Source organism: Lithobates pipiens, unplaced genomic scaffold (genome assembly GCF_037356315.1).
Source record: "Lithobates pipiens isolate NorthernLeopardFrog02 unplaced genomic scaffold, aLitPip1_a1.2 Scaffold_35, whole genome shotgun sequence".
In the NCBI taxonomy this organism is placed as follows: domain Eukaryota; kingdom Metazoa; phylum Chordata; class Amphibia; order Anura; family Ranidae; genus Lithobates; species Lithobates pipiens.
In genome coordinates this window covers 7474336-7495969 of record NW_027507811.1, presented here as the reverse complement: position 1 = coordinate 7495969, position 21634 = coordinate 7474336, and the positions used below count along the sequence as shown (strand labels likewise).

Below are 21634 nucleotides of genomic sequence, written 5' to 3'. Positions count from 1 at the left end.
CTTTTGCTGGTATTCCATATCAGACAGGCTAAATCTGGCCCTGTCTATGGTGTTACCTAACCTGCGGAAGTGCCCATTACAGTGCCACGAAATGCGTTGATGGTATTTCCGATTGCTGCATGACAAATACTTTTTGAAGAAATAATTCTCACTCTGGTTCATAGGCTCATGACCTTACATAGTTACATAGTAGGTGAGGTTTGAAAAAAGACACAAGTCCAACCTATATGTGCGATTATATGTCCGTATTACATTGTATATCCCTGTATGTTGCGGTCGTTCAAGTGCTTATCTAATATTTTTTTTTTAAACGATCACTGCTCCCCCCGCTGAGACCACCGCCTGTGGAAGGGAATTCCACATCCTTGCCACTCTTACAGTAAAGAATGTAGTTTAAGGTTAAACCTCTTTTCTTCTAATTTTAATGAGTGGTCACGAGTCTTGTTAAACTCCCTTTTGCGAAAAAGTTTTCTCCCTATTGTGGGGTCACCAGTCCGGTATTTATATATTGTGGGGTCACCAGTATGGTATTTAAAGGTCTTGCTAAACTCCCTTTTGCGAAAAAGTTTTCTCCCTATTGTGGGGTCACCAGTATGGTATTTATATATTGTGGGGTCACCAGTCCGGTATTTATATATTGTGGGGTCACCAGTCCGGTATTTATATATTGTGGGGTCACCAGTATGGTATTTATATATTGTGGGGTCACCAGTCCGGTATTTATATATTGTGGGGTCACCAGTCCGGTATTTATATATTGTGGGGTCACCAGTCCGGTATTTATATATTGTGGGGTCACCAGTATGGTATTTAAAGGTCTTGCTAAACTCCCTTTTGCGAAAAAGTTTTCTCCCTATTGTGGGGTCACCAGTATGGTATTTATATATTGTGGAGTCACCAGTATGGTATTTATATATTGTGGGGTCACCAGTCCGGTATTTATATATTGTGGAGTCACCGGTCCGGTATTTATATATTGTGGGGTCACCAGTCCAGTATTTATATATTGTGGGGTAACCAGTATGGTATTTATATATTGTGGGGTCACCAGTCCGGTATTTATATATTGTGGGGTCACCAGTACGGTATTTATATATTGTGGGGTCACCAGTCAGATATTTATATATTGTGGGGTCACCAGTATGGTATTTCAATGTCTTGCTAAACTCACTTTTGCGAAAAAGTTTTCTCCCTATTGTGGGGTCACCAGTCCGGTATTTATATATTGTGGGGTAACCAGTATGGTATTTATATATTGTGGGGTCACCAGTCCGGTATTTATATATTGTGGGGTCACCAGTCCGGTATTTATATATTGTGGGGTCACCAGTATGGTATTTAAAGGTCTTGCTAAACTCCCTTTTGCGAAAAAGTTTTCTCCCTATTGTGGGGTCACCAGTATGGTATTTATATATTGTGGGGTCACCAGTATGGTATTTATATATTGTGGGGTCACCAGTCCGGTATTTATATATTGTGGGGTCACCAGTATGGTATTTATATATTGTGGAGTCACCAGTCCGGTATTTATATATTGTGGGGTCACCAGTCCGATATTTATATATTGTGGGGTCACCAGTCCGGTATTTATATATTGTGGGGTCACCAGTACGGTATTTATATATTGTGGGGTCACCAGTACGGTATTTATATACTGTGAGGTCACCAGTATGGTATTTAAAGGTCTTGCTAAACTCCCTTTTGCGAAAAAGTTTTCTCCCTATTGTGGGGTCACCAGTATGGTATTTATATATTGTGGGGTCACCAGTACGGTATTTATATATTGTGGGGTCACCAGTACGGTATTTATATATTGTGGGGTCACCAGTACGGTATTTATATACTGTGAGGTCACCAGTATGGTATTTAAAGGTCTTGCTAAACTCCCTTTTGCGAAAAAGTTTTCTCCCTATTGTGGGGTCACCAGTACGGTATTTATATATTGGGGGGTCACCAGTCCGGTATTTATATATTGTGGGGTCACCAGTCCGGTATTTATATATTGTGGGGTAACCAGTATGGTATTTATATATTGTGGGGTCACCAGTATGGTATTTATATATTGTGGGGTCACCAGTATGGTATTTATATATTGTGGGGTCACCAGTCCGGTATTTATATATTGTGGGGTCACCAGTATGGTATTTATATATTGTGGGGTCACCAGTCCGGTATTTATATATTGTGGGGTCACCAGTCTGGTATTTATATATTGTGGAGTCACCAGTATGGTATTTATATATTGTGGGGTCACCAGTATGGTATTTATATATTGTGGGGTCACCAGTCCGGTATTTATATATTGTGGAGTCACCGGTCCGGTATTTATATATTGTGGGGTCACCAGTCCGGTATTTATATATTGTGGAGTCACCGGTCCGGTATTTATATATTGTGGGGTCACCAGTCCAGTATTTATATATTGTGGGGTAACCAGTATGGTATTTATATATTGTGGGGTCACCAGTACGGTATTTATATATTGTGGGGTCACCAGTCAGATATTTATATATTGTGGGGTCACCAGTATGGTATTTCAATGTCTTGCTAAACTCACTTTTGCGAAAAAGTTTTCTCCCTATTGTGGGGTCACCAGTATGGTATTTATATATTGTGGGGTCACCAGTCCGGTATTTATATATTGTGGGGTCACCAGTCCGGTATTTATATATTGTGGGGTCACCAGTATGGTATTTAAAGGTCTTGCTAAACTCCCTTTTGCGAAAAAGTTTTCTCCCTATTGTGGGGTCACCAGTATGGTATTTATATATTGTGGGGTCACCAGTATGGTATTTATATATTGTGGGGTCACCAGTCCGGTATTTATATATTGTGGGGTCACCAGTATGGTATTTATATATTGTGGGGTCACCAGTCCGGTATTTATATATTGTGGGGTCACCAGTCCGGTATTTATATATTGTGGGGTCACCAGTCCGGTATTTATATATTGTGGGGTCACCAGTATGGTATTTAAAGGTCTTGCTAAACTCCCTTTTGCGAAAAAGTTTTCTCCCTATTGTGGGGTCACCAGTATGGTATTTATATATTGTGGGGTCACCAGTATGGTATTTATATATTGTGGGGTCACCAGTCCGGTATTTATATATTGTGGGGTCACCAGTATGGTATTTATATATTGTGGGGTCACCAGTCCGGTATTTATATATTGTGGAGTCACCGGTCCGGTATTTATATATTGTGGGGTCACCAGTCCGGTATTTATATATTGTGGGGTAACCAGTATGGTATTTATATATTGTGGGGTCACCAGTCCGGTATTTATATATTGTGGGGTCACCAGTCCGGTATTTATATATTGTGGGGTCACCAGTATGGTATTTAAAGGTCTTGCTAAACTCCCTTTTGCGAAAAAGTTTTCTCCCTATTGTGGGGTCACCAGTATGGTATTTATATATTGTGGGGTCACCAGTATGGTATTTATATATTGTGGGGTCACCAGTCCGGTATTTATATATTGTGGGGTCACCAGTACGGTATTTATATATTGTGGGGTCACCAGTACGGTATTTATATATTGTGGGGTCACCAGTCCGATATTTATATATTGTGGGGTCACCAGTCCGGTATTTATATATTGTGGGGTCACCAGTACGGTATTTATATATTGTGGGGTCACCAGTCCGATATTTATATATTGTGGGGTCACCAGTATGGTATTTATATATTGTGGGGTCACCAGTACGGTATTTATATATTGTGGGGTCACCAGTCCGATATTTATATATATTGTGGGGTCACCAGTCCGGTATTTATATATTGTGGGGTCACCAGTCCGATATTTATATATATTGTGGGGTCACCAGTATGGTATTTAAAGGTCTTGCTAAACTCCCTTTTGCGAAAAAGTTTTCTCCCTATTGTGGGGTCACTAGTACGGTATTTATATGTTGTGGGGTCACCAGTCAGATATTTATATATTGTGGGGTCACCAGTCCGGTATTTCTATATTGTGGGGTCACCAGTCTGGTATTTATATATTGTGGGGTCACCAGTACAGTATTTATATATTGGGGGGTCACCAGTCCGGTATTTCTATATTGTGGGGTCACCAGTCTGGTATTTATATATTGTGGGGTCACCAGTATGGTATTTATATATTGTGGGGTCACCAGTCCGGTATTTATATATTGTGGGGTCACCAGTCTGGTATTTATATATTGTGGGGTCACCAGTCCGGTATTTCTATATTGTGGGGTCACCAGTCTGGTATTTATATATTGTGGGGTCACCAGTCCGGTATTTATATATTGTGGGGTCACCAGTCCGGTATTTATATATTGTGGGGTCACCAGTATGGTATTTATATATTGTGGGGTCACCAGTCCGATATTTATATATTGTGGGGTCACCAGTATGGTATTTATATATTGTGGGGTCACCAGTACGGTATTTCTATATTGTGGGGTCACCAGTCTGGTATTTATATATTGTGGGGTCACCAGTCCGGTATTTATATATTGTGGGGTCACTAGTACGGTATTTATATATTGTGGGGTCACTAGTACGGTATTTATATATTGGGGGGTCACTAGTACGGTATTTATATATTGGGGGGTCACCAGTCCGGTATTTATATATTGTGGGGTCACCAGTACGGTATTTATATATTGTGGGGTCACCAGTCCGATATTTATATATTGTGGGGTCACCAGTCCGGTATTTATATATTGTGGGGTCACCAGTCCGGTATTTATATATTGTGGGGTCACCAGTCCGGTATTTATATATTGTGGGGTCACTAGTACGGTATTTATATATTGTGGGGTCTCCAGTCTGATATTTATATATTGTGGGGTCACCAGTATGGTATTTATATATTGTGGGGTCACCAGTCCGGTATTTATATATTGTGGGGTCACTAGTACGGTATTTATATATTGTGGGGTCTCCAGTCTGATATTTATATATTGTGGGGTCTCCAGTCTGATATTTATATATTGTGGGGTCACCAGTCCGGTATTTATATATTGTGGGGTCTCCAGTCTGATATTTATATATTGTGGGGTCACCAGTATGGTATTTATATATTGTGGGGTCACCAGTCCGGTATTTATATATTGTGGGGTCACCAGTCCGGTATTTATATATTGTGGAGTCACCAGTCCGGTATTTATATATTGTGGGGTCACCAGTCCAGTATTTATATATTGTGGGGTAACCAGTATGGTATTTATATATTGTGGGGTCACCAGTATGGTATTTATATATTGTGGAGTCACCAGTCCGGTATTTATATATTGTGGGGTCACCAGTCCGGTATTTATATATTGTGGAGTCACCGGTCCGGTATTTATATATTGTGGGGTCACCAGTCCAGTATTTATATATTGTGGGGTCACCAGTCAGATATTTATATATTGTGGGGTCACCAGTATGGTATTTCAATGTCTTGCTAAACTCACTTTTGCGAAAAAGTTTTCTCCCTATTGTGGGGTCACCAGTCCGGTATTTATATATTGTGGGGTCACCAGTCCGGTATTTATATATTGTGGGGTCACCAGTCCGGTATTTATATATTGTGGGGTCACCAGTATGGTATTTATATATTGTGGGGTCACCAGTATGGTATTTATATATTGTGGGGTCACCAGTCCGGTATTTATATATTGTGGGGTCACCAGTACGGTATTTATATATTGTGGGGTCACCAGTACGGTATTTATATATTGTGGGGTCACCAGTCCGATATTTATATATTGTGGGGTCACCAGTCCGGTATTTATATATTGTGGGGTCACCAGTACGGTATTTATATATTGTGGGGTCACCAGTATGGTATTTATATATTGTGGGGTCACCAGTACGGTATTTATATATTGTGGGGTCACCAGTCCGATATTTATATATTGTGGGGTCACCAGTATGGTATTTATATATTGTGGGGTCACCAGTACGGTATTTATATATTGTGGGGTCACCAGTCCGATATTTATATATTGTGGGGTCACCAGTACGGTATTTATATATTGTGGGGTCACCAGTCCGGTATTTATATATTGTGGGGTCACCAGTCTGGTATTTATATATTGTGGGGTCACCAGTATGGTATTTATATATTGTGGGGTCACCAGTCCGGTATTTATATATTGTGGGGTCACCAGTCTGGTATTTATATATTGTGGAGTCACCAGTATGGTATTTATATATTGTGGGGTCACCAGTATGGTATTTATATATTGTGGGGTCACCAGTCTGGTATTTATATATTGTGGAGTCACCGGTCCGGTATTTATATATTGTGGGGTCACCAGTCCAGTATTTATATATTGTGGGGTAACCAGTATGGTATTTATATATTGTGGGGTCACCAGTACGGTATTTATATATTGTGGGGTCACCAGTCAGATATTTATATATTGTGGGGTCACCAGTCCGGTATTTATATATTGTGGGGTCACCAGTCAGATATTTATATATTGTGGGGTCACCAGTATGGTATTTCAATGTCTTGCTAAACTCACTTTTGCGAAAAAGTTTTCTCCCTATTGTGGGGTCACCAGTCCGGTATTTATATATTGTGGGGTCACCAGTCCGGTATTTATATATTGTGGGGTCACCAGTCCGGTATTTATATATTGTGGGGTCACCAGTATGGTATTTAAAGGTCTTGCTAAACTCCCTTTTGCGAAAAAGTTTTCTCCCTATTGTGGGGTCACCAGTATGGTATTTATATATTGTGGGGTCACCAGTATGGTATTTATATATTGTGGGGTCACCAGTCCGGTATTTATATATTGTGGGGTCACCAGTATGGTATTTATATATTGTGGGGTCACCAGTCCGGTATTTATATATTGTGGAGTCACCGGTCCGGTATTTATATATTGTGGGGTCACCAGTCCAGTATTTATATATTGTGGGGTCACCAGTATGGTATTTAAAGGTCTTGCTAAACTCCCTTTTGCGAAAAAGTTTTCTCCCTATTGTGGGGTCACCAGTCCGGTATTTATATATTGTGGGGTAACCAGTATGGTATTTATATATTGTGGGGTCACCAGTATGGTATTTATATATTGTGGGGTCACCAGTCCGGTATTTATATATTGTGGGGTCACCAGTCCGGTATTTATATATTGTGGGGTCACCAGTACGGTATTTATATATTGTGGGGTCACCAGTACGGTATTTATATATTGTGGGGTCACCAGTCCGATATTTATATATTGTGGGGTCACCAGTACAGTATTTATATATTGGGGGGTCACCAGTCTGGTATTTATATATTGTGGGGTCACCAGTATGGTATTTATATATTGTGGGGTCACCAGTCCGGTATTTATATATTGTGGGGTCACCAGTCTGGTATTTATATATTGTGGGGTCACCAGTCCGGTATTTCTATATTGTGGGGTCACCAGTCTGGTATTTATATATTGTGGGGTCACCAGTCCGGTATTTATATATTGTGGGGTCACCAGTCCGGTATTTATATATTGTGGGGTCACCAGTCCGGTATTTATATATTGTGGGGTCACCAGTATGGTATTTATATATTGTGGGGTCACCAGTCCGATATTTATATATTGTGGGGTCACCAGTATGGTATTTATATATTGTGGGGTCACCAGTACGGTATTTCTATATTGTGGGGTCACCAGTCTGGTATTTATATATTGTGGGGTCACCAGTACGGTATTTATATATTGGGGGGTCACCAGTCCGGTATTTATATATTGTGGGGTCACCAGTCTGGTATTTATATATTGTGGGGTCACCAGTACGGTATTTATATATTGGGGGGTCACCAGTCTGGTATTTATATATTGTGGGGTCACCAGTACGGTATTTATATATTGTGGGGTCACCAGTACGGTATTTATATATTGTGGGGTCACCAGTCCGATATTTATATATTGTGGGGTCACCAGTCCGGTATTTATATATTGTGGGGTCACCAGTCCGGTATTTATATATTGTGGGGTCTCCAGTCTGATATTTATATATTGTGGGGTCACCAGTATGGTATTTATATATTGTGGGGTCACCAGTCCGGTATTTATATATTGTGGGGTCACTAGTACGGTATTTATATATTGTGGGGTCTCCAGTCTGATATTTATATATTGTGGGGTCTCCAGTCTGATATTTATATATTGTGGGGTCACCAGTCCGGTATTTATATATTGTGGGGTAACCAGTATGGTATTTAAAGGTCTTGCTAAACTCCCTTTTGCGAAAAAGTTTTCTCCCTATTGTGGGGTCACCAGTATGGTATTTATATATTGTGGAGTCACCAGTATGGTATTTATATATTGTGGGGTCACCAGTCCGGTATTTATATATTGTGGAGTCACCGGTCCGGTATTTATATATTGTGGGGTCACCAGTCCGGTATTTATATATTGTGGAGTCACCGGTCCGGTATTTATATATTGTGGGGTCACCAGTCCAGTATTTATATATTGTGGGGTAACCAGTATGGTATTTATATATTGTGGGGTCACCAGTCCGGTATTTATATATTGTGGGGTCACCAGTATGGTATTTATATATTGTGGGGTCACCAGTCAGATATTTATATATTGTGGGGTCACCAGTATGGTATTTCAATGTCTTGCTAAACTCACTTTTGCGAAAAAGTTTTCTCCCTATTGTGGGGTCACCAGTACGGTATTTATATATTGTGGGGTCACCAGTCCGGTATTTATATATTGTGGGGTCACCAGTACGGTATTTATATATTGTGGGGTCACCAGTACGGTATTTATATATTGTGGGGTCACCAGTCCGATATTTATATATTGTGGGGTCACCAGTATGGTATTTATATATTGTGGGGTCACCAGTACGGTATTTATATATTGTGGGGTCACCAGTCCGATATTTATATATTGTGGGGTCACCAGTACGGTATTTATATATTGTGGGGTCACCAGTCCGGTATTTATATATTGTGGGGTCACCAGTCCGATACTTATATATATTGTGGGGTCACCAGTCCGGTATTTATATATTGTGGGGTCACCAGTATGGTATTTAAAGGTCTTGCTAAACTCCCTTTTGCGAAAAAGTTTTCTCCCTATTGTGGGGTCACCAGTCAGATATTTATATATTGTGGGGTCACCAGTCCGGTATTTCTATATTGTGGGGTCACCAGTCTGGTATTTATATATTGTGGGGTCACCAGTACAGTATTTATATATTGGGGGGTCACCAGTCCGGTATTTCTATATTGTGGGGTCACCAGTCTGGTATTTATATATTGTGGGGTCACCAGTATGGTATTTCTATATTGTGGGGTCACCAGTCCGGTATTTATATATTGTGGGGTCACCAGTCCGATATTTATATATTGTGGGGTCACCAGTATGGTATTTATATATTGTGGGGTCACCAGTCCGATATTTATATATTGTGGGGTCACCAGTACGGTATTTCTATATTGTGGGGTCACCAGTCTGGTATTTATATATTGTGGGGTCACCAGTACGGTATTTATATATTGTGGGGTCACCAGTCCGATATTTATATATTGTGGGGTCACCAGTCTGGTATTTATATATTGTGGGGTCACCAGTCCGGTATTTATATATTGTGGGGTCACCAGTCCGGTATTTATATATTGTGGGGTCACCAGTACGGTATTTATATATTGTGGGGTAACCAGTATGGTATTTATATATTGTGGGGTCACCAGTCCGGTATTTATATATTGTGGGGTCACCAGTACGGTATTTATATATTGTGGGGTCACCAGTCCGGTATTTATATATTGTGGGGTCACCAGTACGGTATTTATATATTGTGGGGTCACCAGTACGGTATTTATATATTGTGGGGTCACCAGTCCGATATTTATATATTGTGGGGTCACCAGTCCGGTATTTATATATTGTGGGGTCACCAGTATGGTATTTATATATTGTGAGGTCACCAGTCTGGTATTTATATATTGTGGGGTCACCAGTCCGGTATTTATATATTGTGAGGTCACCAGTCCGATATTTATATATTGTGGGGTCACCAGTCCGGTATTTATATATTGTGGGGTCACCAGTCCGATATTTATATATTGTGGGGTCACCAGTACGGTATTTATATATTGTGGGGTCACCAGTACGGTATTTATATATTGTGGGGTCACCAGTCTGGTATTTATATATTGTGGGGTCACCAGTCCGGTATTTATATATTGTGGGGTAACCAGTATGGTATTTATATATTGTGGGGTCACCAGTACGGTATTTATATATTGTGGGGTCACCAGTACGGTATTTATATATTGTGGGGTCACCAGTCTGGTATTTATATATTGTGGGGTCACCAGTATGGTATTTATATATTGTGGGGTCACCAGTCTGGTATTTATATATTGTGGGGTCACCAGTCCGATATTTATATATTGTGGGGTCACCAGTATGGTATTTATATATTGTGGGGTCACCAGTCCGATATTTATATATTGTGGGGTCACCAGTCTGGTATTTATATATTGTGGGGTCACCAGTCCGGTATTTATATATTGTGGGGTAACCAGTATGGTATTTATATATTGTGGGGTCACCAGTCCGGTATTTATATATTGTGGGGTCACCAGTATGGTATTTATATATTGTGGGGTCACCAGTCCGGTATTTATATATTGTGGGGTCACCAGTCCGGTATTTATATATTGTGGGGTCACCAGTCTGGTATTTATATATTGTGGGGTCACCAGTCCGGTATTTATATATTGTGGGGTCACCAGTCCGATATTTATATATTGTGGGGTCACCAGTATGGTATTTAAAGGTCTTGCTAAACTCCCTTTTGCGAAAAAGTTTTCTCCCTATTGTGGGGTCACCAGTCTGGTATTTATATATTGTGGGGTCACCAGTCCGGTATTTATATATTGTGGGGTCACCAGTCCGGTATTTATATATTGTGGGGTCACCAGTATGGTATTTATATATTGTGGGGTCACCAGTCCGGTATTTATATATTGTGGGGTCACCAGTCCGGTATTTATATATTGTGGGGTCACCAGTCCGGTATTTATATATTGTGGGGTCACCAGTCCGATATTTATATATTGTGGGGTCACCAGTATGGTATTTAAAGGTCTTGCTAAACTCCCTTTTGCGAAAAAGTTTTCTCCCTATTGTGGGGTCACCAGTCTGGTGTTTATATATTGTGGGGTCACCAGTCTGGTATTTATATATTGTGGGGTCACCAGTCCGGTATTTATATATTGTGGGGTAACCAGTACGGTATTTATATATTGTGGGGTCATCAGTATGGTATTTAAATGTCTTGCTAAACTCCCTTTTGCAAAAAAGTTTTCTCCCTATTGTGGGGTCACCAGTCTGGTGTTTATATATTGTGGGGTCACCAGTCTGGTATTTATATATTGTGGGGTCACCAGTCCGGTATTTATATATTGTGGGGTCACCAGTCCGGTATTTATATATTGTGGGGTCACCAGTCCGGTATTTGTATAATGAAATCATATCCCCTCTCAGGCGTCTCTTCTCCAGAGAGAATAAGTTCAGAGCTCACAACCTTTCCTCATAACTAATATCCTCCAGACCCTTTATTAGCTTTGTTGCCCTTCTTTGTAGTCGCTCCATTTCCAGTACATCCTTCCTGAGGACTGGTGCCCAGAACTGGACAGTATACTCCAGGTGCGGCCGGACCAGAGTCTTGTAGAGGGGAGAATTATCCTTTTATCTCTGGAATTGATCCCCTTTTTTTAATGCCGATATTCAGTTTGCTTTGTTAGCAGCAGCTTGGTATTGCATGCCGTTACTGAGCCTTGAGGTTGCTCGATCCCCAGATGGGTTTTTCCGCAACCCCCCCCCACAAATTTGGAGTACATCGTGGACTAAAATTTAGTTAGTCACAGCAAAGCTCTAAAGAAAGAATTGGTTGGTGGCTCCCAATTGCTCTCATCGGAATCAAGGCAGCGAGGGAACAGAAACAAGCACACGTTTTCCAAACTGTTCTACCGTTTATTACACATACTTAGATTGGAAGCATCGTTACAAAGGTAACTTCATGGTAGAAGGAAGTAAAGTTTCAAATAAGCAATGCAGGGCGATGCCAGTCAAGAATGTAAGGGATGTGTGTAGGTCAGAGAGAGGTAAGTGTCCTACACAAAGCATGGTGGTATAGGGTAAAAACGCAAAATGGTGGTTGGTGTGAGCCATATACACAAAATTCTGAGGTTTTTAATTGTTCTCACAATACGAGTAAGGAACTATATAATGTTTTTTTCTGGACTTCCTACTCTTTTTGTAAAAACTACTACACATATATGCAGGACTTTTTTTTTTTTTCAATGGGAACGGAGTTCCGGCCCCTCCAGAACTGAATGTATGTAATGGCAAGGGGTGTGCTGCGAGGTCTGTTGTTGCTGGAGGGTCTATTGATGCTGGCTGCAGTGGAGATCTGTTGTTGCTGCCATGGGTTTATTGTTGCTGGGGAGTATTTTATTGTGGGTGGTCCATTGTTGCTGGGGGGGGGGGGGGGGATATATTTTTTCTGGCTGCAAGGGATCTGTTTTATTGCTTTTCTTTTTATCATTAATAAATTTCATACAAATTACTGAATACCACAAATGTTACTTGGTTCTGTATTCTCTAAAAGGTGCAGAACTGGGGGTAGAACCAAGGAACGGTGGTTGGAGGTGGGTAGGGGGTGGAACCAAGGAACGGTGCTTGGAGATGGATAGGGTGTGGAAGTAAGGAATGGTGTATGGAGATGGGTAGGGGGTGGAACCAAGGAAGTGTGCTTGGAGATGGGTAGGGGTTGGAACCAAGGAACAGTGCCTGGAGATGGGTAGTGGGTGGAACCAAGGAACGGTGCTAGGAGATGGGTAGGGGTTGTAAAGAAAACTGGTGCTAAGAGATGGGTAGGGGATGGAACCAAGGAACGGTGCTTGGAGATGGGTAGGGGATGGAACCAAGGAACGGTGCTTGGAGATGGGTAGGGGATGGAACCAAGGAACGGTGCTTGGAGATAGGTAGGGGATGGAACCAAGGAACGATGCTTGGGAGATGGGTAGGGATGGAACCAAGGAACAGTGCCTGGAGATGGGTAGTGGGTGGAACCAAGGAACGGTGCTAGGAGATGGGTAGGGGATGGAACCAAGGAACGGTGCTTGGAGATGGGTAGGGGATGGAACCAAGGAACGGTGCTTGGAGATGGCTAGGGGGTAGAACCAAGGAACGGTGCCTGGAGATGGCTAACGGATGGAACCAAGGAACGGTGCTTGGAGATGGCTAGCGGATGGAACCAAGGAACGGTGCTTGGAGATGGCTAGGGGGTGAAACCAAAGAACGATGCTTGGAGATGTCTAGGGAGTGGAACCAAGGAATGGTGCATGGAGATGGGTAGGGGTGGAACCAAAAAACGGTGCTTGGGGAGATGGGTAGGGGATGGAACCAAGGAACGGTGCTTGGGAGATGGGTAGGGGATGGAACCAAGAAATGTTGCTTGGGGAGGGGCAGGGAGTGGAACAAAAGAAGGGTGCATGGAGATTGCTAGGGGGTGGAACCAGGAAACAGTGCTTGGAGATGGGTAGGGGTTGGAACCAAGGAACGGTGCATGGAGATGGGTAGGGGGTGGAACTAAGGAACGGTGCATGGAGGTGGGTAGACGATGGAACCAAGGAACGGTGCTTGGAGATGGCTAGGGGTTGGAACCAAGAAACGGTGCTTGGAGATGGCTAGGGGATGGAACCAAGGAATGGTGCATGGAGATGGGTATGGGTTGGATCTAAGGAACAGTGCATGGAGGTGGGTAGAGGGTGGAACCAAGGAACGGTGCTTGGAGATGGCTAGGGGTTGGAACCAAAAAACGGTGCTTGGAGATGGGTAGGGAGTGGAACCAAGGAATGGTGCATGGAGATGGGTAGGGGGTGGAACCAAGGAACGGTAGATGGAGATGGGTAGGGGATGGAAACAAGGAACGGTGCTTGGAAGTGGCTAGGGGGTGGAACCAAGAAAAGGTGCTTGGAGATGGGTAGGGGTGGAACCAAGGAACGGTGCTTGGGGAGGGGCAGGTAGTGGAACCAAGGAACGCTTCTTGGAGATGGGTAGGGGGTGGAACCAAGGAATGGTGCTTGGAGAGGGGTAGGGAGTGGAACCAAGAAACGGTGCTTGGAGATGGGTAGAGTGTGGAATCAAGGAAGGGTGCATGGAGATGGGTAGGGGATGGAACCAAGGAACGGTGCTTGGAGATGGCTAGGGAGTGGAACCAAGAAATGGTGCTTGGAGATGGCTAGGGAGTGGAACCAAGGAATGGCGCATGGAGATGGGTAGGGGTGGAACCAAGAAACAGTGCTTGAGGGGCAGGTAGTGGAACCAAGGAACGGTGCTTGGAGATGGGTAGGGAGTAGAACCAAGGAACGGTGCTTGGAGATGGGTAGGGAGTAGAACCAAGGAACGGTGCTTGGAGATGGGTAGGGATGGAACCAAGGAACGGTGCTTGGGAGATGGGTAGGGATGGAACCAAGGAACGGTGCTTGGGAGATGGGTAGGGATGGAACCAAGGAACGGTGCTTGGGAGATGGGTAGGGATGGAACCAAGGAACGGTGCTTGGAGATGGGTAGGGAGTAGAACCAAGGAACGGTGATTGGAGATGGGTAGGGAGTAGAACCAAGGAACGGTGCTTGGAGATGGGTAGGCAGTAGAACCAAGGAACGATGCTTGAAGATGGGTAGGCAGTAGAACCAAGGAACGATGCTTGGAGATGGGTAGGGAGTAGAACCAAGGAACGGTGCTTGGAGATGGGTAGGGAGTAGAACCAAGGAACGGTGCTTGGAGATGGGTAGGGAGTAGAACCAAGGAACGATGCTTGGAGATGGGTAGGGAGTAGAACCAAGGAACGATGCTTGGAGATGGGTAGGGGTGGAACTAAGGAACGATGCTTGGAGATGGGTAGGCAGTAGAACCAAGGAACGATGCTTGGAGATGGGTAGGGAGTAGAACCAAGGAACGGTGCTTGGAGATGGGTAGGGAGTAGAACCAAGGAACGGTGCTTGGAGATGGGTAGGGAGTAGAACCAAGGAACGGTGCTTGGAGATGGGTAGGGAGTAGAACCAAGGAACGGTGCTTGGAGATGGGTAGGGAGTAGAACCAAGGAACGGTGCTTGGAGATGGGTAAGGATGGAACCAAGGAACGGTGCTTGGGAGATGGGTAGGGATGGAACCAAGGAACGGTGCTTGGAGATGGGTAGGGATGGAACCAAGGAACGATGCTTGGGAGATGGGTAGGGATGGAACCAAGGAACGATGCTTGGAGATGGGTAGGGAGTAGAACCAAGGAACGGTGCTTGGAGATGGGTAGGGAGTAGAACCAAGGAACGATGCTTGGAGATGGGTAGGGGGTGGAACCAAGGAACGATGCTTGGAGATGGGTAGGGAGTAGAACCAAGGAACGATGCTTGGAGAAGGGTAGGGAGTAGAACCAAGGAACGATGCTTGGAGATGGGTAGGGAGTAGAACCAAGGAACGATGCTTGGAGATGGGTAGGGGGTGGAACCAAGGAACGGTGCTTGGGAGATGGGTAGGGGGTGGAACCAAGGAACGGTGCTTGGGAGATGGGTAGGGATGGAACCAAGGAACGGTGCTTGGAGATGGGTAGGGATGGAACCAAGGAACGGTGCTTGGGAGATGGGTAGGGATGGAACCAAGGAACGATGCTTGGAGATGGGTAGGGAGTAGAACCAAGGAACGGTGCTTGGAGATGGGTAGGGAGTAGAACCAAGGAACGATGCTTGGAGATGGGTAGGGGGTGGAACCAAGGAACGGTGCTTGGAGATGGGTAGGGAGTGGAACCAAGGAACGATGCTTGGAGATGGGTAGGGAGTAGAACCAAGGAACGGTGCTTGGAGATGGGTAGGGAGTAGAACCAAGGAACGATGCTTGGAGATGGGTAGGGGGTGGAACCAAGGAACGGTGCTTGGAGATGGGTAGGGAGTGGAACCAAGGAACGATGCTTGGAGATGGGTAGGGGGTGGAACCAAGGAACGATGCTTGGAGATGGGTAGGGATGGAACCAAGGAACGATGCTTGGAGATGGGTAGGGATGGAACCAAGGAACGGTGCTTGGAGATGGGTAGGGATGGAACCAAGGAACGGTGCTTGGAGATGGGTAGGGATGGAACCAAGGAACAGTGTTTGGAGGTGGCTAGGGGACGGAGACAAGGCGTGAGTCAGGAAAATGAGGCGTTCCTGCACTATTTCTCGGAGGAAAAAGAGCCCTGCATATATAGCTCTCTCCAGTGGCATTTCATCCCCTTTGTCTTCTCACCCGTGTCGTGACGTCTTACAAGTTCTGTGAACTACATTTCCCTCATTGGGGGCAGGAAGGTGGCTTCTGACACAAGTGAGATTTTTGATGTGATGAAAGATTGCACTTGACTGCAAAGCATTTCCCGCACTCAGAACATGCGTACGGCTTCTCGCCCGTGTGAGACCTTTGATGCCTGACAAGTCCTGACTTCTGCGCAAAGCATTTCTTGCATTCGGGGCAGGAATACGGCTTCTGGTGTGTGTGAGATCTTTGATGTACAGAAAGATGGGATTTGACTGAAAAACATTTCCCGCACTCTGCACATGAAAACGGCTTCTCCCCAGTGTGAGACCTCTGATGTGCGACAAGTTCTGATTTCTGTCCAAAACCTTTCCCGCATTCAGAGCAGGAAAACGGCTTCTCGCCCGTGTGAGACCTTTGATGTGGGACAAGTTCTGATTTCTGTGCAAAGCTTTTCCCGCACTCAGAGCAGGAATACGGCTTCTCGCCCGTGTGCGATTTCTGATGTCTAGAAAGATGGGACTTCTGTGAAAAACATTTTCCACACTCAGGGCAGGAATACGGCCTCTCCCCCGTGTGAGATCTTTGATGTTTGACAAGAGTTGACTTATTCCGATAGCACTGCCCGCACTCAGCACAGGAATAAGGCTTTTCCCCCATGTGGGACCTCTGATGTCTGACAAATTTTGATTTATCCAGAAAACACTGGCGGCACTCAGCGCAGGAATACGGCTTCTTGTCTGTATGGCACAGTTGATGTCGGACATATTGGGCTCTCCACAGAAAAGATTTCCCGCACACAGGGCAGGAATAAGCCTTCTCCCCCGTGTGAGATCTCTGATGTACAGAAAGGTAAGATGCGTCTGAAAAACATTTCCCGCACTCAGGACAGGAATACGGCTTCTCCCCCGTGTGAGACCTCTGATGTTTAGTAAAATCTACTTTACGTAGAAAATGTTTCCCACACTCAGTACACGAGAACAGGTTCTCCCCCGTGTGAGATCTTTTATGCACATTAAGATTGGATTTAAAACGGAAACACTTCCCGCACTCATTACAGGGAAACCTCTTCTCTGTTGGAAGGACGGCACCGTCCCGCACAGTCTGAGGTTCCTCGGGATAAGAGGAATACGATGGTCCGGCACCGTCCCGCAAAGTCTGAGGTTCCTCGGGATAAGAGGAATACGATGGTCCGGCACCGTCCCGCACAGTCTGAGGTTCCTCAGGATAAGAGGAATACGATGGTCCGGCACCGTCCCGCACAGTCTGAGGTTCCTCGGGATAAGAGGAATACGATGGTCCGGCACCGTCCCGCACAGTCTGAGGTTCCTCGGGATAAGAGGAATACGATGGTCCGGCACCGTCCCGCACAGTCTGAGGTTCCTCGGGATAAGAGGAATACGATGGTCCGGCACCGTCCCACACAGTCTGAGGTTCCTCGGGATAAGAGGAATACGATGGTCCATCTACACTGTGTGGTGCCGGATGGACATTTGAGGTAGTCGGGTTTTCTCCTGGACTATACTGTGTGATGTCCTCATCTTCTACTTCACAGTCTGGAGACAAAGTGAGACAATCCTCTGAGGTTTTCCTCATCTCCCGTCCATCTACTAAAATAGAAATACAAAGATTATTACTAGACATGAGCTGATTGGTTCCCCTAAACCAGGACTCCGCCCACATCAGGCAGCTTTGTCTCTGAGGATCTTACAATTCCCCCCTCAAGGTAACTAGTAAATGGGTCCTCTGATCTCCCACCAGGTCTTCCTTTATTCATGGACAAAGCCAGAGAGTGAAGGAACCAATATTTATAGCGACAGGAATGAAGTTAGATGGGATGAGCGCCATGTGTTGGGTAGTCATTGTTCCTACCTACAGTTGTGTTCATTGGTAACTTGCTTATCTGAGAGAAGCTTCAGATAGTCCCACACAGCTGTTGTCAAGGCCTGGATCTGAACCCAGGACCATCTCTGCTCACAGCTCCCTGGACAATTCCTTAAAATGATCCTTTAATGAACCTCGAGCTCCTCCCATGATTCCATGTGTCTACACTACCTGTTTGCCAGATTATTGTGCTCCCCCCATCCAATGGCTTGCTCTTCTCACTCTTGCTGCCATCTGTATCTTTTCTACCACTTATTTCCGACCTTTGGCTTGTTCCTCGACTACACTTCTTCTTGATCCCAACCTGCACCGTCCCGCACAGTCTGAGGTTCCTCAGGATAAGAGGAATACGATGGTCCGGCACCGTCCCGCACAGTCTGAGGTTCCTCAGGATAAGAGGAATACGATGGTCCGGCACCGTCCCGCACAGTCTGAGGTTCCTCGGGATAAGAGGAATACGATGGTCCGGCACCGTCCCGCACAGTCTGAGGTTCCTCGGGATAAGAGGAATACGATGGTCCGGCACCGTCCCGCACAGTCTGAGGTTCCTCGGGATAAGAGGAATACGATGGTCCGGCACCGTCCCTCACAGTCTGAGGTTCCTCAGGATAAGAGGAATACGATGGTCCGGCACCGTCCCGCACAGTCTGAGGTTCCTCGGGATAAGAGGAATACGATGGTCCGGCACCGTCTCGCACAGTCTGAGGTTCCTCAGGATAAGAGGAATACGATGGTACAGCACCGTCCCGCACAGTCTGAGGTTCCTCGGGATAAGAGGAATACGATGGTCCGGCACCGCCCCGCACAGTCTGAGGTTCCTCGGGATAAGAGGAATACGATGGTCCGGCACCGTCCCGCACAGTCTGAGGTTCCTCAGGATAAGAGGAATACGATGGTCCGGCACCTTCCCGCACAGTCTGAGGTTCCTCAGGATAAGAGGAATACGATGGTCCGGCACCGTCCCACACAGTCTGAGGTTCCTCAGGATAAGAGGAATACGATGGTCCGGCACCGTCCCGCACAGTCTGAGGTTCCTCGGGATAAGAGGAATACGATAGTCCGGCACCGTCCCGCACAGTCTGAGGTTCCTCGGGATAAGAGGAATACGATGGTCCGGCACCGTCTCGCACAGTCTGAGGTTCCTCAGGATAAGAGGAATACGATGGTACAGCACCGTCCCGCACAGTCTGAGGTTCCTCGGGATAAGAGGAATACGATGGTCCGGCACCGCCCCGCACAGTCTGAGGTTCCTCGGGATAAGAGGAATACGATGGTCCGGCACCGTCCCGCACAGTCTGAGGTCCCTCAGGATAAGAGGAATACGATGGTCCGGCACCTTCCCGCACAGTCTGAGGTTCCTCAGGATAAGAGGAATACGATGGTCCGGCACCGTCCCGCACAGTCTGAGGTTCCTCAGGATAAGAGGAATACGATGGTCCGGCACCGTCCCGCACAGTCTGAGGTTCCTCGGGATAAGAGGAATACGATGGTCCGGCACCGTCCCGCACAGTCTGAGGTTCCTCGGGATAAGAGGAATACGATGGTCCGGCACCGTCCCGCACAGTCTGAGGTTCCTCAGGATAAGAAGAATATATGATGGTCCGGCACCTTTGAGTTTACTGATTATGCTTCTGCCTATCCCTAACTGCCATTTCTGCTACTGGACCCTGGCTTGCTCACCTCCTGGTGGGGCCACCCCGAGGACCAAAACCTGGTACCAACATGCAGCAAAACCCATCTCCACCATCAGACTTAAGCCTCATACACACGATCTGACTTTGTACAAACTTTCCCGTGGACTTTTGTAAAAAAAAGGGGCGTTGGCCGTAAGTTTGTATTGCATACACGCGATCGGACTTTATAGGCAACAAACACAAAACGTGGTGACGTTTCAAACGGACTGACGACACTTCAAAAAGAGGAACGTTCAATCGCTCCAGCGCCACCTTTGGTCAACTTCTGTATTGTTGTCTGATCTTTTGCATTGGTTCTGAGCATGCGCGTTCGTACTTTGTACAAAAGTCCGATGGTTTTGTGTACACGCGATCGGACTTTGCTCCATCGGACTTATGTTGTCAAAAAGTTTGTCCGTTCGCACAGCCAACAAAAGTCAGAAGAAAACTGAAAAAAAAAAAAAAAAAAGTTTGTCCGATGGAGCGTACACGCGGTCGGATGTTGTCCCAAAACAGCTAATTTGCATGTTTGTTGTCAAAAAGTCAGATCGCGTGTACGGGGGCGTTTGGACTCCGGTGAGCCCGCGTCATCCACCAGGGTGATCTGCTTCTGTACTTATCCAGCTGGTCAGTGGGTGCCCGTCTACTGCTATAGCTACTGGCAGGGCCGTCTTTAACATTGACTGGACCCGGGGGGCAAAACATTTTCTTGGGGCCCCCTTTCCCCCCATGCAATTTCGCTCTCCACCTTCTCTGAGACATACAATAAATAGCAGCTAGACTTAGATCGGGCAGCGATTGCGATTGGTTGCCAGAGGTTACAGCATATCATTACTGCTTACTAACTGGTTGCTAGAGGTTACAGCACACATTACAGCTCACTGATTAGTTGCTAGAGGTTACAGCACATGAGTTCTGCTTGTTGATTGGTTGCTAGAGATTACTGTACAGTAATACTGCTCACTGGTTCCTATAGGTTACAGCACATCTTCTCCTCACTGCAGGGGGGCATGATATATATGAATGTCACCTTTATTTACATATCAATGCCACCGGCCTCAGCTATTTACATATGAATACCGCTGCTATTTACATATAGTTACATAGTTAGTCAGGTTGAAAAAAGACACAAGTCCATCCAGTTCAACCACAAAAAAAATATATATATATATAATAAATATCATACCAGCCCATATACCCAATTCTATACCCACAGTTGATCCAGAGGAAGGCAAAAAACCCCAGCAGAGCCTATATGAATAAAGGTTATTTACATGTAAAACACAGGGTCTGCGGGCGAGTCACCTGTACACAACAATAGGGCAGAGCTGGACAGAATTAGTAGCAGGACTTCACACCGAGATATCAGGACACAGCACAGGACTAAAACCTCAAGGGATGAGGGAATTTAAACCAGGATAGTTGGCAAGTATGAGGCAACTGCTTTGGGCCCCACAACAATGACAAGGCCCAGGGCAGCTGCCCCTTTTGCTCTGCCTTAAAAAGACGGCCCTGGCTACTGGTCTCCAAGCCTGACCATGACAATCGGTCTCCCATCTCCTGAGAGTGCACTCAGTGACCTGGGCAGGCGGCATCTCATGGGACATCCCCCTTCACCAAGTTCAGGCGGCAAATAACAAAGCAAGTAACCCAGGAAGATTAGATTTTTCAGAAATCTTGCTAGACCCATGGCACACATCCAAGGTGCTTAAGTCAAGATACACCTATGGTGAAAAATTGGATTTTTGACTTACCGTAAAAAAAAAAATCTATTTCTCTGAGTTAATTGTCAGACACATCGCTCCATTATTCA

At 45.2% G+C, this 21634-nt stretch overlaps 1 protein-coding gene across 1 annotated transcript in view; it reads right to left on the bottom strand.

Moving 5' to 3' along the window:
* LOC143955465 (uncharacterized) overlaps positions 1 to 21634 on the bottom strand; it is a 230834-nt gene that overhangs the window by 51228 nt on the left and 157972 nt on the right. The window contains exon 5 of the mRNA XM_077465508.1: positions 16307 to 17874. Coding sequence (XP_077321634.1) covers positions 16307 to 17874 — 1568 coding nt within the window. The remainder of the gene's footprint in view (positions 1 to 16306; positions 17875 to 21634) is intronic.